The sequence below is a fragment of the Phodopus roborovskii genome, unplaced genomic scaffold (assembly GCF_943737965.1).
Source record: "Phodopus roborovskii unplaced genomic scaffold, PHOROB, whole genome shotgun sequence".
NCBI lineage: Eukaryota > Metazoa > Chordata > Mammalia > Rodentia > Cricetidae > Phodopus > Phodopus roborovskii.
In genome coordinates this window covers 62,535-80,245 of record NW_026125104.1, presented here as the reverse complement: position 1 = coordinate 80,245, position 17,711 = coordinate 62,535, and the positions used below count along the sequence as shown (strand labels likewise).

General features: G+C 38.7%; 1 protein-coding gene across 1 annotated transcript; it reads right to left on the bottom strand.

Annotated features, from left to right (window-relative positions):
• Positions 1-4,736: 4,736 nt before the first annotated feature.
• LOC127225945 (olfactory receptor 2K2-like) lies at positions 4,737-5,895 on the bottom strand. Its single transcript, XM_051189623.1, is given in 2 exon segments — positions 4,737-5,864; positions 5,866-5,895. Coding segments are annotated over 2 exon segments (942 nt in total). The 3' UTR covers positions 4,737-4,952.
• Positions 5,896-17,711: the final 11,816 nt, after the last annotated feature.

Here is a 17,711-nt window from a genome sequence, read left to right as displayed (position 1 = left end):
AAGAAATTAAAGAAGATACCAGAAAATGGAAAGATCTCCCATGCTCTAGGATAGGTAGGATAAACAGTAAAAATGGCAATCTTGCCAAAACCAATCTATAGATTCAATGCAATCCCCATTAAAATCCCATCACAATTCTTCACAGACCTTGAAAGAACAATCCTCAACTTTATATGGAAAAACAAAAGACCCAGGATAGCCAAAACAACCCTATGCAATAAAAGAACTTCAGGAGGCATCACCATTCCTGACTTGAAGCTCTACTACAGAGCTATAGTTCTGAAAACAGCCTGGTATTGGCACAAAAATAGACAGGTAGACCAATGGAATTGAATTGAAAATCCTGATATTAACCCACACACCTATGAAAACCTGATTTTCGACAAAACAGCTAGAATTATACAATGGGGCAAGGACAACATCTTCAACAAATGGTGCTGGCACAATTGGATGAGGGTGTGTAGAAGACTGAAGATAGACCCATGTCTGTTGCCATGCACAAAACTCAAGTCCAAATGGATCAAAGACCTCAACATCAATCCAGCCACATTGAACCTCTTAGAACAGAAAGTAGGAGGTACCCTTGAACAAATTGGTATAGGAGATTGCTTCCTGAACATAACTCCAGAGGCACAGACACTGAGAGTAACAATTAATAAATGGGACGTCCTCAAACTTAGAAGTTTCTGTAAGGCAAATGACAAAGTGGAGAAGACCAAATGGCAGACCACAGACTGGGAAAAGATTTTCATCAATCCTATGTCTGACAAAGGGCTAATCTCCAAAATATACAAAGAACTCAAGAAACTAGTCAACAAAACACCAAATAACGCTCTTAAAAAATGGGGTACAGAACTGAAGAGAAAATTCTCAATAGAGGAAAGCAAAAAGCTGAAAGACACTTAAGAAAGTGCTCCACATCCTTAGCTATCAGGGAAATGCAAATCAAAACAACTTTGAGATACCATCTTACTCCTGCCAGAATGGCTAAAATTAGAAACACCAATGAGGACTCATGCTAGAGAGGATGTGGAGAAAGGGGAACACTCCTCCACTGCTGGTGGGAGTGCAAACTCGTACAGCCATTTTGGAGATCAGTATGGCAGTTCCTCAGGATAATAGGAATTAGTTTACCACAGGACCCGGCAATCCCCCTCTTAGGCATATACCCAAGTGATCCACATCCATGCAACAAAGACATGTGCTCAACTATGTTCATAGCAGCATTATTTGTAATAGCAAGAATCTGGAAGCAACCTAGATGCCCCTCAACTGAAGAATGGATAATGAAGATGTGGCACATCTACACAATGGACTACTACTCTGCAGAAAAAAATAATGGTATCTTGAAATTCGCAGGCAAGTGGATGGCACTTGAAGAAACCATCCTGAATGAGGTAACCCAGTCACAAAAAGAGGAACATAGTATGTACTCACTCATATATGGATTTTAGACCTAGAGCAAAGGATCACCAGCCTATAATTCACACCACCAGAAGAACTAGGATACAAGGTGTATTCTAAGAGATTCATATAAAGTCCCTCACACAACCGGGAAGGGACAAGTCCCCCAGAGCACAGGGGAAGTGGGGGGAGCAATGAATGGAGATAGAAGTAGGAGAAAACGAGGGGGAGAAAAGGAAAACATGTGCAACTAGGAAGTTTGAGCCTGGTTAGGAATAAAAGACAGGAGAGAGAGAGAGAGAGAGAGAGAGAGAGAGAGAGAGAGAGAGAGAGAGAGAGAGAGAGAGAGACATAAAAGAGGGAACCAATATTGGTTTGTGTAAGGCGTACGGTTTTTCCGCCTGCCGCCGCTGGTCTTGTCCCGCCGCCACGCCGGCCCCAAATAATACACAGAGACTCTGTATTTGATACAATGCTGTTGGCCCTGTTACTTGTTTCTTATCGGCTAGCTCTGCCTTAATTATTAACCCATTTCTGCTGATCTATGTATTTCTCTTACCGGGGAGCCGGAGGCATACTGCTTTCTCCAGACTCTCCATCTTGACTCCTCCTTCCTACTTCCTATTTCCTCCTTGTCTCCTAGTCCCTCCTATCTTCCTTTCCTATTGGCCAACAGTGCTTTATTATTAACCAGTATGAGAAACATATATACATAATGGCATCTCCCATCAGGTTTGAAGATAAAAGTGAACACAAAGGAAGGTCTAGAGAACTACAAGACTGCTCCCAACTAACAATTTGAGCATCCGTGGAAAGGCTACCATAAATGCCCTTTCCGGAGAGTGAGATCAACAACTAACTTATCCATGGAGCCCTCATCTAATACCTGTTGGAAACAGGAGCAAACACCCATACATAAACACTGAGTCAAACTAGAACCCAGATGCAGATGAAGTGGACAAGACCAGGCTGCAGAAACACATTGAGACAGCTGACCTGAACAAGGAGGAACTAACGGACCCCAGACTGATAGCTGGGAATCCAGCATGGGACTGACTCAGCCCCCCCCCCGAATATGGGTCTCAGCCAGAAGGACTGAGCAGTCTAAGGGACCTCAGACAGTGGAGCCAGGCTGTATCCCTGGTGCACAAAAGGACCTTGTGAACACATCCCCCATGGAGGGATAACTGCCTTAATCTAGAGACAGGAGAGAAGCCCTAGTCCCTACTTCACATGACCTGTCAGATCTACATGACCCCAACTGGATGGCATTCCCCTACATATGGAATTGGGGTGGGGTGATGGGAGGGGGAGGGTGGTTAGGGTGCATGTGAGAGGGCAGAGAGGGTTAAAGGGAGGGAAGGAGGGTGAGAGGGAGGGAGAGGGAACTGGGATCGACATGTAATATAATAAATTAAATAAAAAATGCTTTGACTCCATAATTTAAGTTCAAGGACAAGTTACTGGGGAAAAGGATTTCTATTTTTGCTTCCACAGAAAATGAATAGCTGTGGATTCCTTCCAGAATAATGTGGTTTGATCAAGCCAGACCGCCTGAAACAGAGTACTAGGTGATCCTACATTCAAAACAGCTGGACAAAGCAACCCTACAGACTACAGCCAGGATTTCTGCATCTTCTTAGAATCCCTGATGACAGCGCCCATTACCAGCAGGAAGTAGTTTGGAAGGAACGACGCCCAAATTCCCAAATATTGTCTATAAATGTTTGTTTTCATTTAAATGGACTTGGTTATATAAAATAAATAAATAAATAAATCCATGGTAAAAAATGATAGCAACTTTATTTTTAAAAGTCTAGCTAGATACCCTTCTTATCACCACTCAACTACTAATAGCCATCAAAGAGACATTCTGAGACTGTAAGACTTCCTTTTCCGCATAAGCCCTGGAGACTATGTTCATTTCTTTGTGTTTGCATGGCAAGTGTTGTGGCAACTGGGCCTTAACCAGGAGAAAATATACACAGGTTACACTAAGAGAGTTTGAGTATTCCTGAAGGAAAGGATGTGAATGGTAAGCAATCAGTTATGGAAACCTTTGCATGTCATCATAAGGATTTCTAGTATTAAGTCAATGGGTAGAGAAGGGACATGACCAGAATTTTCTAAAGCATAAATCTGGACGTCATCACTCATGAAAGCATTGACTCTATTAGAGGTCATTCTACCCTCTCTCTGCCAAATATTTCTCTCTTTTTACAATGCTTGAAGACATCCCTTACCCAAGACTCCATAAAAGCAACAGTTGAACTAGTGTTGCTGGGATAGAACCTAACCCAAGGAAAGAATGTACCATTTGCCAATAGTTAACATCAGTAACACATACAACCTGTAAAGTATGCCTGTATTTTATTTATTATTCACAGCAACTTTATGAAACATGGGGCTAGAATCACCAACGCCTTAGGTGAGCTCTGCTAAAGAGACTCCTGCCAGGTTTCTCCCATGGTCCCTCTTCTGGTTATATGCCATCCGGAAGGCCTGGTTCCATGTCAATGTGCTCACCTCCTTGGAGCGAAACACATGCATTACTTGGGGCTACTCCACCACTGCACCTCTGGGTTCTTCAGGATCATGCTTTCAGTTGAGATTTCATCTGTCCCTGTGTCTTTATTACTGTTTATAGTTAGCACAATTGCAACAAGTCCCAGAGAGCAGACAATTCGGTTTTATCCTAAAGGTAAATTCAGCACCAGTCTAATGAAAGCCTACTCTAAAATTCCACTTCAAAAATGCCATTTAAGGCACCAGGGAGTGTTTGTACAATTAGACTGGAGTGGATGAGGTAAAGAAAAAAATGTTATTATTTCTAGAACAAATGCTTCATTGTCAGCCATTGTGAAGTCAGTCATCGAAAGAAGGAAACATGCAATGAATGAGTGAAAAAGACTTAACATATAAAAAGTATGATGTCACAGGAATAGAAGTGCTTAGAAAAAGCAAAGTTGGTGGGTGGGTGTAAAGCAGGCCTTATGAGATCCTTACTCAGGAAGACAGGGAGTTTTAATCAGCATTTAAGAAGCTACCACCATGGAAGAGAATAAGCTCTGACAAAAAGTCAAAAGAACACTGTCATTAAAGCCTGCAAAATATGGTATTGACCAAGCCTTTTTTTCCCCCCCCCTTGAGTTCATTTCCTTGCTTCCGTCATCAATGCCAATATTTTTTAATATTCCTTTAATTCTTTGGTTTATATCTTTAGGCTCCTACCCTAGGAATTCAAATAAAGAAGATATTTCTTCTGGTACTCAGATTCACTGACAACATTTATCTAAGTTTGCTTTTGGAGAAAGTGCTCAGTGACTGAATTGATGTCATACCAAAGACAAGAAATATTAGTAAGTGAACCTTGGGACCTCCTACATCCATAATAAATTTCTCTGTGAACAAATACCTCATGACTGTGAAATTGCAGAGCTAATATTCAGGCCAGAGTCTGAAAGAGCTGAATGGTGTTTAGAATTTCTCTGCTGAGTTCTGACAATGGCACATCCTTGGGAAGGTCACAGGGACCCAATCAAAGATAGTCATATGCTTGGTGCCAATGGCACTTTGCCCAGTAGTTTTTTCACAGCATCTTTTACTTCTTTGTTTCTTAAGCTATAAATTATTGGGTTCAACATAGGGGTAAGCACTCCATAAAGCAATGAGATGATTTTGTCTATTTGTTGTGAGTTTGATGAAGAAGGCTTCAGGTACATGGAGAGAGCAGCCCCATAATATAAGATTACCACAGTCAAGTGTGCACCACAAGTTGAAAAAGCTTTGTTTCTTCCCTCTGTTGAACTGATTCTCAGAATTGTGGAAAGGATGAAGCCATAAGAAATGCAAATCAAGAGCATTGGGATGGGCAGAAGGAGAATACTGACCACCAGCATAATCATGTCCATGAGTACCGAACTCATGCAAGCTAATTTTAACACTGCAAGAATTTCACATGTGAAGTGATCAATGACATTCCCACACAGGGGAACCTTCAGGGCAAAACTTGTTTCCAGGAGGGCAGTCAGACAGCCTGTCACCCAGGAGACAGTGGCCATCTGCACACAGACTTGCCTGTTCATGATGATAGGGTACCTCAGAGGATTGCAGATGGCCACATAACGGTCATAGGCCATCACAGCCAGAAGTATGCACTCTGTGGATCCCATGGAAAGGGACAGGTACATCTGTACCACACACCCAGAAAAGATAATGGTTTTCTTGGATGACAGCAAGTTCACAAGCAAAGTAGGAATGGAAGCAGATGTGTAACAGATATCCATGAAAGAGAGGTTTCCAAGAAACAAGTACATGGGGGTTTGAAGGTGCGAATCCAGGACAGTGATTAAAATAAGGGTACTATTACCCAGGATGGTAACCAAATACATTACAAGGCTGAAGACAAACAGAACAATCTCTAACCGTGGGTACCGGGAAAATCCCTCCAGGAAAAAAAAAACTCCAAACAGTGGAATTTTCTCCTTGCATTTCCTTCCTAGCACGACAGCCACCAATAGTTATTCTAGTAAGAGTCTCTTCATTTCATCTGAGGAATGTAAATAAAAGTATGTTCATTTAGCTAAGAAAGTGCTTTCAGACTTAGTTATAAACACAACTTCACCCCCGACACACACACACACACAAACACACACACACAATTTCAGGACAGTGTATTTTTTTTTTTTAATCTAAGGGAGAAGGACAGGATCAATTTGATTACTCCACAATAAGATTTAGAAAACAATCAGAAAGCAAAAAGCCAATTAAATATTTTGTCAGCCCATAATCCTGTCCTTGGAACAGTAGGTTTTCAATAAAGGTGTCAAAGTGACAAAATGAAGAAAAATGTAAATGGACATTGGATAAGTCCATTTTGAACTTTACAGATTGAACACAATTTAGAAAAGTAGTTGACAGACTTGAAGAAGTGACAGCTCATACTAAAAACCAGGGATGAACAAAGGAATGTTGACAGGAACGAATGAAATTTAAAACAAACTCTATGAGGAAGAGGAGGAAGAGAAGGGAAGGGGAGGGAAAGAGAGGCGATGAGGAGAGGAATGGAGAAAGAACTCTGTCTAGTTAACAACTTATAAAATGTGCTTCAAAAGGATGACATTGTTTAAAGCATTGTGGTTACATTTGAGAACCATTTTATAAGTGAAATAAAAATATCCCACCTCATTTAAATACTGACATATCCATTACAGTTTCCTCCAGTATTGAGCCCCATACCTCATATTTAAAAAGTTGTAAGAATTTTCATAGGTAATTCTCTTACTATGTATTAAAATCCATGAATTTCTAGGAAATATAGAAATTAAAGTCCTTTAGAAAATGTATTTAAAAGTTCTTTGAAAATAGGATTAAAGATGATACAGTTAAAAAAAAGGAGACTTTGTATTTTATTTTTTCCATGTTATCAAAAATTATTACAAAAAAAAATCTTGCTTTTGCACTTACATTGCTCATTATCACATCCAAACTTTTTCTTTCCCTTCTGATTCTTTTCAATCTTTCTTCAAACAGACATGCTCTTAAATGTTCCCTTCACTGATATCCTGGTATATGCATACTGCTATCTCTTCACTTTCTTTCACAGAAAAATCCACCCATCAGATGGTTAATGATGCAATTATTCAGGCTTCATTTCTTTTCCTTGTTTTGTGGTTTCAGTCACTGGAGTCTTCTGCTCATTCTCCACCTTTAGAAAGTTGACATCAACAGAGACGGTGAACACAGTAACAACACGACAATGTCTTATTGTATTGATGACAGAGAGGTACAGTGTTCCATCACATTACATGACCTCTGCCTTCTCCCTCCACTGCTACTCATTTCTATCCAATTAACAAGTGCTTCCATTTACTTTTCTGTTTTACTAATTAATTCCTAAGCAGCGTACACTGAAGGTCAAAACACTGTCAGTAACACTGAATGTAGCTTTAGTATCCCAGAACAAACAAAAACAAACAAACAAAAAGCTTCAGAATTTCTCCTTTTTATGCTAACCAAACATAGTTTTTGCTTCTCTTCTTAATATTATCTTCCATCAATAATACTTGATTATTGCATTGGTTAACAAATTATTTCTTGTGGATTTTTCTACAAACTCCCTATCAAGTAAATTATTATAAAAAGTTACTTTAAAGAAAAAAAATGTGTATGGCTGTTAAGACCAACAATAACTTGGGTGCTCAGAATTTGATCTTTTTATTCTGCACAGAAATAGTAGCCAATGGAAAACAATGGAAAATGGTTCTGCCACCTGAATTCCATCCTATAAACTCCAAGTAAAAACATTTTATGATATACTCCATCAATTAGTTATGGTAAGTTGTGTGCAAAGAAGAATGAATGTATCCATGTTTAAAATGTGAAATGTTACAGAAAAATCAGTTATGCAATTAATTTTTTTCAAAATGACCAGCTGTTACCAACATAACCAAAACTACCAAAGGATCAGAACTGCAGTACTATGTAAGTTTAAATCACTTGTTGTTTGGGGGGAATACTTTTGATCCCTGAACAATTTAAAGTTCAGCAGCAATAATATGCAGAGGTTTGAAACTTCTCATTCTTCAGGGATAATGTCCCAAAGATGCAATTATATCAAACTTTTAAAGACTTCAAAAGCAAATAACATGTCCTTCAAAATATTTTCAAAGATCTCATAAAAATGAAGATTTTTATTCCTCTTTCTCCCTCAATCCTAGTATGTCAAGTATGTCAAAGATTTTCTTTGTAAATGGCTGTAATATATAATATTCAACAGAAATATATTCTAAGAGTTCTAAAATACATGTTTTTTCCATTTGTGAAATTACTTCCTAGTTTTCATAAATTAAGGGTATTTGTCTTTTAAAGCACAAAAAGCTCTCTGAATGTCTCAATGAGTAATCAGAAATTCTATTCAATGCACTACTGATGACAGGACCTTATTATAGCGATAGAACATCCAAGATCTAGGTGTTGGCTTATGAACAGAATTGTGACTCAAAAGTAAATTAATTTTTTTTGGAAAAGTAGTGGATATAAAAATGAACAGAGAAAAGATTAACTCGTTATCATGCTAGAATGCAAGAATATGCAAAGAATGACAGGAATATTTCACAGACATTAACTTGATGAATCATACTTGTCAAATCCAGGAAAGCTTATTTTTGGCATCAATTTTTAAAAACCTACAAATTAATAGATATAATAATGCATACAATAAACTTAAAATGCATCAGTTCATTGTGCTATAAACAAGGATGAAAATCTCTTTCCCCCCACCCTCACCCCACAAGCTGCCCAAAATCATAAACACAGGAAAAAAATGTCAGTTAGAACAGTCCTAATTGAGGGTATTTTAGGGAATAGGTATCACAAAAAGTTACGTCAGTTAAATCATGTCAAAATATCTCATGGCAAACTACTTAATTTCAAAGATAAGATAATAGCTGCTAGGAGCATCCTGAGGAGACTACATGCAGGGGAGCCCACTGCCCTAGCAGACCAGCCCACCTGGAGTCTGTCAGCATCCTGGAACAGCCTCTAACCACGGGAGGAGTCCCAACACCACCCCCTGAAGTAGGAGAGCCATCAGAGTATTGAAACTGCTTGCACCCACCAGAAGAGAACTTTGGTCCCGTACCTACTAGAAGAGAAAGAGACACACTGGAAGAAGAGATGGGTATATGACAGTATAGGAACACAGTCAACAACTGAATGATCAATATGACACTACCAGAGTCTAGGGACTCCACATGAGCAAGACCTGAACATCCCAATACAGATGAAGCAGAAGAGAACAACCCTAAAAAACAACTTTATGACAATGATAGAGACCCTCAAAGAGGTAATGAGAAAATCCCTTAAAGGAATGGAAGAAAAAATTCAAGAAATGGAGGAAAAGACAAACCAAAAATTACAAGAAACAATTCAAACAGTGCAAGGTTTGAAAGCTGAAATAGAGACAAGAAAAACACAGTCTGAGAGAATGCTGGAAATAGAGAAGTTAGGCAAATGATCAGGAACTACAGACATTTGTAGAACATTCCATCCAAACACAAAAGAATATACCTTCTTCTCAGGGCCACATGGAGCCTTCTCTAAAATCAACCACATATTTGACAATATAGTAAATCTCAATAGGTACAAAAAAAATTGAAGTAACTAACCCCTGTATCTTATCAGATCACCATGCTTTAAAGTTAGAATTTAACAATACAAACTTCAGAAAACCTATAAACTCATGGAAATTGAACAATGCACAAGGAAAAAATAAAGAAAGAAATTAAAGATTTCTTAGAATTCAATGAGAATGAAGATACAACAAACCCAAACTTACGGGACACTTTAAAAGCAGTGCTAAGAAAAGATGCTCATAGCCCTAAGGGCCCAAATGAAGAAATGGGAGAATAGTCACACTAGAGAATTAACAGGACAATTGAAAGCTCTAGAACAAAAAGAAGCAAACTCATCCCAGAGGAGTAGACACCAGGAAATAATCAGTTTGAGGGCTGAAATAAATAATGTACAAACTAGGAAAACAATACAAAGAATCAATGTAACAAAGAGTTGGTTCTTCCAGAAAATCAACAAGATAGACAAATCTTTATCCAAACTAACCAACAGAGAGAGAACATGCAAATTAACAAAATCAGAAATAAAAAAGGGAAACATAACAACGGACACAGAGGAAAAACAGAGAATCTTCAGATCATACTTTGAAAACCTGCACTCCATAAAATTCAAAAATTTAATGAAAATGAACAATTTTCTGAATAGATATCACTTACCAAAATTAAATCAAGACCAAATAAGCAATTTAAATAGACCTGTAACCCCTAATGAAATTGAAGCAGTCATCAAAAGTCTCCCAACCAAAAACAAAGCCCAGGGTCAGATAGTTTCAGTGCAGAATTCTACCAGAAATTTGAAGAACAGCTAATACTAAAACTCCTCAAAGTGTTCCATACAATTGAAGCAGAAGGGCTATTGCCAAACTTTTTATGAAGCTACAATTACCTTGGTACCCAAGCCACACATCAACTAAATGGAGAGAAAGTCAATGAGATTCCTCTAAAATTAGAAACAAGACAAGGCTGCTCTCTCTCTCCATATCTCTTCAATATTGTACTTGAAGTTCTAGCTAAAGCAATAAGACAACAAAAGGAGATCAAGGAGATACAAATTGGAAAGGAAGAAGTCAAACTTTCACTATTTGCAGATGATATGATAAGTTTACATAAGTGACCCAGGGAACTCCTAGAGCTGATAAACACCTTCAGCAAAGTGGCAGGATACAAGATTAATGAAAAAAAAATAAATCTGTAGCCCTAATATATACAGATGATAAAGGGGCTGAGAAAGAAATCAGAGAAACATCAAACTTTACAATAGCCACAAACAACATAAAATATCTTGGGGGGGATAATGCTTACCAAACAAGTCAAAGACCTATATAATAAGAACTTTGAGTCTTTAAAGAAAGAAATTAAAGAAGATACCAGAAAATGGAAAGATCTCCCATGCTCTTGGATAGGTAGGATATACATAGTAAAAATGGCAATCTTGCCAAAAGCAATCTACAGATTCAATGCAATCCCCATCAAAATCCCAGAACAATTCTTCACAGAACTTGAAAGAACAATCCTCAACTTTATATGGAAAAACAAAAGACCTGGGATAGCCAAAATAACTGTACAATAAAGAAACTTCAGGGGGCATCACCATCCCTGACTTCAAACTCTATTATAGTGTTATAGTCCTGAAAACAGCTTGATATCAGCACACAAAGAGATAGGTAGACCAATGGAATCAAATTGAAAACCCTGACATACCTACAAACACATGATTTTTGACAAAGAAGCTAAAAGTATACAATGGAAAAAAGAAAGCATCTTCAACAAATGGTACTGGTATAACTGGATATTGGTGTGTAGAAGACTGCAGATAGATCCATATCTATCATCATACATAAAACTGAAGTCCAAGTGGATCAAAGACCTCAACATAAACCCAGCCACACTGAACCTCTTAGAAGGGGAAAGTGGGAGGTACCCTTGAATGAATTGGTACAGGAGACTGCTTCCTGAATATAACACCAGTAACACAGACACCGAGATCAACAATTAATAAATGGGACCTCCTGAAAACTGAGAAACTTCTGTAAGGCAAGGGACACATTCAACAGGACAACACAGCAGCCCACAGAATGGGAAAAAATATTCACCAACCCCATATCTGACAGAGGAGTGATTTCCAAAATATACAAAGAACTCAAGAAGTTAGTTACCAAAACACCAAATAACCCAATTAAAAAGTGGGGTACAGAACTAAATAGTGAATTCTTAATGAAGGAATCTAAAATGTCTGAAAGAAACTTAAGAAAGGGTTCAACATCCTTAGCTATCAGGGAAATGCATATCAAAACAACTCTGAGATACCATATTATTCCTGTCAGAATATCTAAAATCAAAACCACTAATCACAGTTTATGCTGGAGAGGGTGTGAAGAAAGGGGAACACTCCTCCACTGATGGTGGGAATGCAAACTCGTACAGTCACTTTGGAATTCAGTATGGCGGTTCCTCAGAAAATGGGAATCAGTCTACCACAAGATCCAGCAAATCCACTCTTGGCATATACCCAACAGATGCACATTCATACAATAAGGACATCTGTTCAACTATGTTCATAACAGCATTATTTGTAATAGCCAGAATATGGAAGCAACATAGATGCCCTTCAACTGAAGAATGGAGGGAGAAAACGTGGTACAATAGCACTCAGCGCAAAAACACAATGGAATCCTGAAATTCTCAGGGAAATGGATAGAACTAGAAGAAACCATCCCGAGTGAGGTAACACAGTCACAAAAAGACAAACATGGTATGTACTCACTCATATATGGATTATAGACATAGAGCAAAGGATTACCAGCCTACAATTCATACCACCAGAAAAGCTAGGAAACGAGGATGCCCGTAAGAGAGACATACAAGATCCCCTGGAAAAGGGGAAAGAGACAAGATCTCTGGAGCAAATTGGGAGCATGGAGGGAGGGGAGAGGGATTTGGGAGAAAAAGAAAGGGAGAAGAGGAGGGGAAAGTTGGGCATGAAGGAACAGGAAGATTGAGACAGGGAAAGAATTGAGGAGAACAAGTAAAGAGATACCATAATAGAGGGAGCCATTATAGATTTAAGGAGAAATCTGGCACTAGGGAAATGCCCAGAGATCTACAAGGATGAACCCAACTAGCAATCTAAGCAATAGTGAAGAGGCTACCTTAAATGCCCTTCCACAACAATGAGATTGATGACTACCTTAAATGCCATCCTAGAGCCTTCATCTAGAGCTGATGGAAACAGAAGCAGACACCCACAGCTAAACACTGAGCCAAATTTCTGGAATCCAGTTACAGAGAGGGAGGGGTGATGAGCAAAGGGGACAAGATCAGGCTGGAGAAACCTGGAGAATCAGCTGACCTGAACTAGGGGGAGCTCATGCACCCCAGACTGATAGCTGGGAAACCAGACCCCCCTGAATGTGGGTGGGTGTCAGTTAGGAGGACTGGGCAGTCTATGGAGCCTCTAGTGATGGATCAGCATTTATCCCTACTACATGAATGGACTTTGGGAGTCCATCCCACATAGAGGTATGTTTTCTTAGCCTAGACACATGGGGGATGATGGGAGATGTCATTCTGTATATATGTTTCTCATACTGGTTAATGAATAAAGCACTGTTGGCCAATAGGAAAGCAAGATAGGTGGGACTAGGAGATGAGGAGGAAAGAGGAAGTAAGAAGGAGGAGTCAACATGGAGAGGCTGGGGAGACGAGACTCCAGCCCCACTGCCCAGTAAGAAGACCACGTGGAAATACATAGAAATGGGTTATTAATTAAGACAGAGCTAGCCAATAAGAAACAAGTAACTGGCCAACAGCATTATATCAAATCAGAGTCTCAGTGCGTTAATTGGGGCTGGTGTGGCAGCGAGACAAGGCCACTGGCGGGCGGAAAAACCTTCCTCCTTACATATGGCACCTATGTGGCTAATAAGAACTTCCACTTAAAATTTAACAAAAGCTTTAAAAAGGGTTTTACAAACAAAAGAACAGAGACAAGCAAGGTTTCTTGGTAACAGCATTATTCTGGGTTGCACTCTGCTTTGTGTGAAACCAGCAAAAATTTCCGTGGCATAAGCGGCAAAAAAAACTGCACGGCTTTAAAAAAGCACTGCTAACAATTTATTGGTGTGTACGAGAGCTGGCAATAGCAGTGACCATATCTCCAAGCCAGCAACATGCTGCTTACTGCTGCGTAGACCAAGGTGGTGACCACAGCTCTCAGTGTTAGCTGTAAAATAGCCGCCGCCATCTTTGATAAACTGTGGCAGAAACAGCTATGACTTTCATTTTAGCAATGTTGTTATTTACCAGATAAAAGACTCGTGGCCAGAAAAAGATAAAGATTTACAGTAAAGACAGATTCACATTAAGAAAACCTCTAAAGGTTTACAATGTGTTCTAAAATATATGTAGGCTTGGGAGAGAAAAGAAATAAAATGGTTTTAAAAATAGAGGGAGGAGTTGGGTGTGGTGCACCCAACTTTAATCCCTTTAATCCCAGCACTCGGGAGACAGAGGTAAGCAGATCTCTGTGATTTCAAAGTTAACCTGGTATGCAGAGTAAATTCCAGAACAGATAAGAATTACACAGAGAAACCCTGTCTCAAAAAATAGAAGTAGAAAAAACAGAGTAACAAAAAGGCCACATAAAGATGGGAAGCACAAAAAGAATGTGGATATTATATGCTATTCTGTTATCCTTCTATCATTTGACTGCTGAGGAAACAACTGTTAAAGGAAATACTGCTGGATTAATTCAATTTATATATTTTAAAAATACTTTGACTCCAAAATTTAAGTTCAAGGACAAGTTACTGGGGAAAAGGATTGCTAGTTTTGTTTCCACAGAAATAAAAGCTGTGGATTCCTTCCAGACTAATGTGGTTTGAGCAAACCAGACCCCGTGAAACAGCATTCCTGGTGATCCAACATTCAAAACAGCCTGAACAAGGCAGCCATGCAGACTACAGCCAGGATTTCTGCATCTTCTTAGGGTCCCCATGACAGTGCCCCCTACCAGCAGGAAACCGTTCAGAAAGAACTACACCCAATTTCCCAAATATTGTCTATAAATGTTTGTTTTCATTTAAATGGGGTTGGTTATAAATGGTTAATGATCACAGCCAATTCTTTTTAAAGGTAAAAAGGGTATTATGGTATAGAATACTTTGCTTTGGAATGGATTTTCATTTATTGATGCAATTTAAGGTCAATTTTGTGATATCTATATTTCTCTTATTTAGGTATTGTGTTTATATAGCTCATTTAGAAATGTAATGTATAATGGAGTACAGATTATAAATAATTACCTATGATAATCAAAACTTAGAGTTTAGTTAGTTAAGTTTTCAAGATACACAGAGATGTATTTGAGATAGATAGGCATTCTTCAAACATTGCAAAGAACCTACAGAATATGGCATTTAAAATGGTTTAGGGTTTTTTTTTACAGTGAGACATAACTGCTCCTGGCAACACCACCTGTGTCAGAAAGGAAGATGGACATCAAAGAAACACGTTATGAAGTTTACTTCCAATATGGCAAGACTAGCCATTTGGACAAGATACTGATCTTGGCTGGACTATTTAACTTTATGAGATATAAACTGGACATGCAGAACCCACAGAAAAGTGACTGCTGATACAAGATGGACATTGCTACAGGGTTCCTGCTTCATGGAAGAGTCTGCCAGACATTCTGCAGGACACAGAGAAAAATGACTGACAAACTGCTAATACAGAAAGACAGTTTAAAGTTTCCTGCTTTGCTGAAGAGTCTGCCAGACACACTGTGGCCTATGGGCTGAAGATGGAAGATTACAAAAGAACTTCAGGTGACTGACCAGGCAGTGAGTTGTCTCTGTCATTTCTAGAGTTTATATACTATCCTTCTGTGGTCTTTGAAGGAGTTGAAGACAGATAGTTATGGTTATAGTTTTCCTTAGTTAAGCTTAAAGATAAGTTACATATAGGACTTTAGACTCAAAAATATAGGATAGATGATAGAATAGTTTCTTTAAATCTTGCTAAATGTTAATGGACTAAATATTGTTAACTGTGATTCTTATTTGATAACTGTTGTGTGATATATTTTGCTATGTTAAAGTTAAAACCCTTCTTTTATTTTAGACAGAAAAGAGGAGATGATGGGAGATGTCATTCTGTAAATATGTTTCTCATACTGGTTAATGAGTAAAGCACTGTTGGCCAATAGGAAAGGAAAATAGGAGGGACTAGAAGATAAGGAGGAAAGAGGAAGGAGTAAGGAAGAGTCAGCATGGAGAGACAGGTGGAGACTAGACGCCTGCCCCACTCCCTGGTAGATGAAACCACGTGGAAATACATAGAAATGGGTTAATACTTAAGACAGAGCTAGCCGATAAGAAACAAGTAACTGGCCGACAGCATTTATATCAAATACAGAGTCTCTGTGTGTTATTTGGGGCAGGCGCGGCGGCAGGACAAGACCAGGTGGCAGGCAGAAAAACTGTACTCCTTACAGGGGAGGGCCTAGGCCCTGCTCCAAATGATGTGCCAGACTTTGAAGACTCCCCATGGAAGGCCTCACCCTCCCTGGGGAGCAGAAAGGGGGCTTGGGTTTGGTGGGGGTGATAGGAGAAGATGGGAGGGTAAGGGAACTGGGATTGACATGTAAAACAACCTTGTTTCAAATTTAAATTAAGAAAAGGGAAAAAGAAAAAAAAAGCTGCATTGATAATAACTTTACATCATCAACATGAGGACACAGTGACTCAGTGTGCTACTGAGATGTACTGCAGCTATTGGATCATTTCTGCGGTATGACCCTCAAAAATAAATCATCGGGATCCAATCATGAGGAAACAAGCACGCCAACATTTGGGGATATTCTTTAAAATTAGGTTTATCCCTTTCAAAGTATTAAGACAAGAAATAAGCAAGCAGACAAATATTTTGTGCAGTTACTATGTGATAATATAAAAAAGCAAAATCTCTTCAATTTGTTCTTAGCTACTTCATTAAAGGGTTTTTAAAACTGAGAAGATGGTGAATTTATGAATTCACCCCTTTTGTCAGTTGTGGCCATGCAGTTCATCTCTCTTTTCTTTTTCCCATGGGATCTCACTATGTATCCCAAACTGGTCCTGAACTTGTGATCCTCCTGCCTCAGGTTCCAAGGTCTGGGATCATAGACATGTAGCACTGGGCCCAGTTTTTTCATTCTTATGAAGGTTTATTTTAAATCACTGAGATGCTGTAGTCAGAGGTTAATAGAAAACTTTGATAGCCACATAAACAATAAAATGTGTTTCTTCTTTTTAGGAAGAGAAATAATAACTAGATTAAATAATCTAAGGATTGAAATGAGTACAATTAAGTAGTATAATATTTGGGGGATAATGGGCTACAGAGGCCAATATAGGATAAGTTTGAAATAGGTATACCTGCCAGTATGCTGGCTTTATTGCAAAACTTAGGAAACCTCATGATTTCATGTTTTAACATTAATCTTGAACGTTCTCCTAAAGACCAGTGACCCCCATTTCTCCCAAATAGGGCAATCAAACAGTATTTTTTTTATAAGACAATTGACAATAAGACAATAGTTTATACAGAAAATTAGAAAGAAGCAGCTAAAAAAGCCTCTTGGAACTAGTTAGAAACTACAGTAAAATTTAAAGATATTAAGTTATCAAGATTTTGTAGGCATTTAGTGATATAAGCTTTTCTCTAAGAACTGCCTTCATTATCTCTAATAGAATTGGATAGTTCTAATTTTTACAATATTAATATCTAACACATTTTGGGATTTTTGCCTGATGAAAAGAAGTCTAACTCCACACATTTGCAGGTAGACATCCAATGCCAGTATCATTTGCTTAAAAACTCCCACATAAATCACAGGAGGCTTATTCTTAATTATAAATACCCGGCCTTAGCTTGCTTTGTTTCTTGCCAGCTTTTTTTAAATTAGCCTGTGTACCTTTTGCCTCTAGGCTTTTATCTTTCTCTTACTTTTTTATATCTTCTTTCCACTCTGACTCCGTGGCTGGCTGGCTGGCTAGACGAGTAAATAGCCCCCGAAGTCCTCCTCAACTTGTTCTATCTTGTTCCTTCCTTTCTTCCTAGATTTCTCCTATTTATTCTCTCTGCCTGCCAGCCCTGCCTATCTTTTCTCCTGCCTCTTTATTAGACCATCAA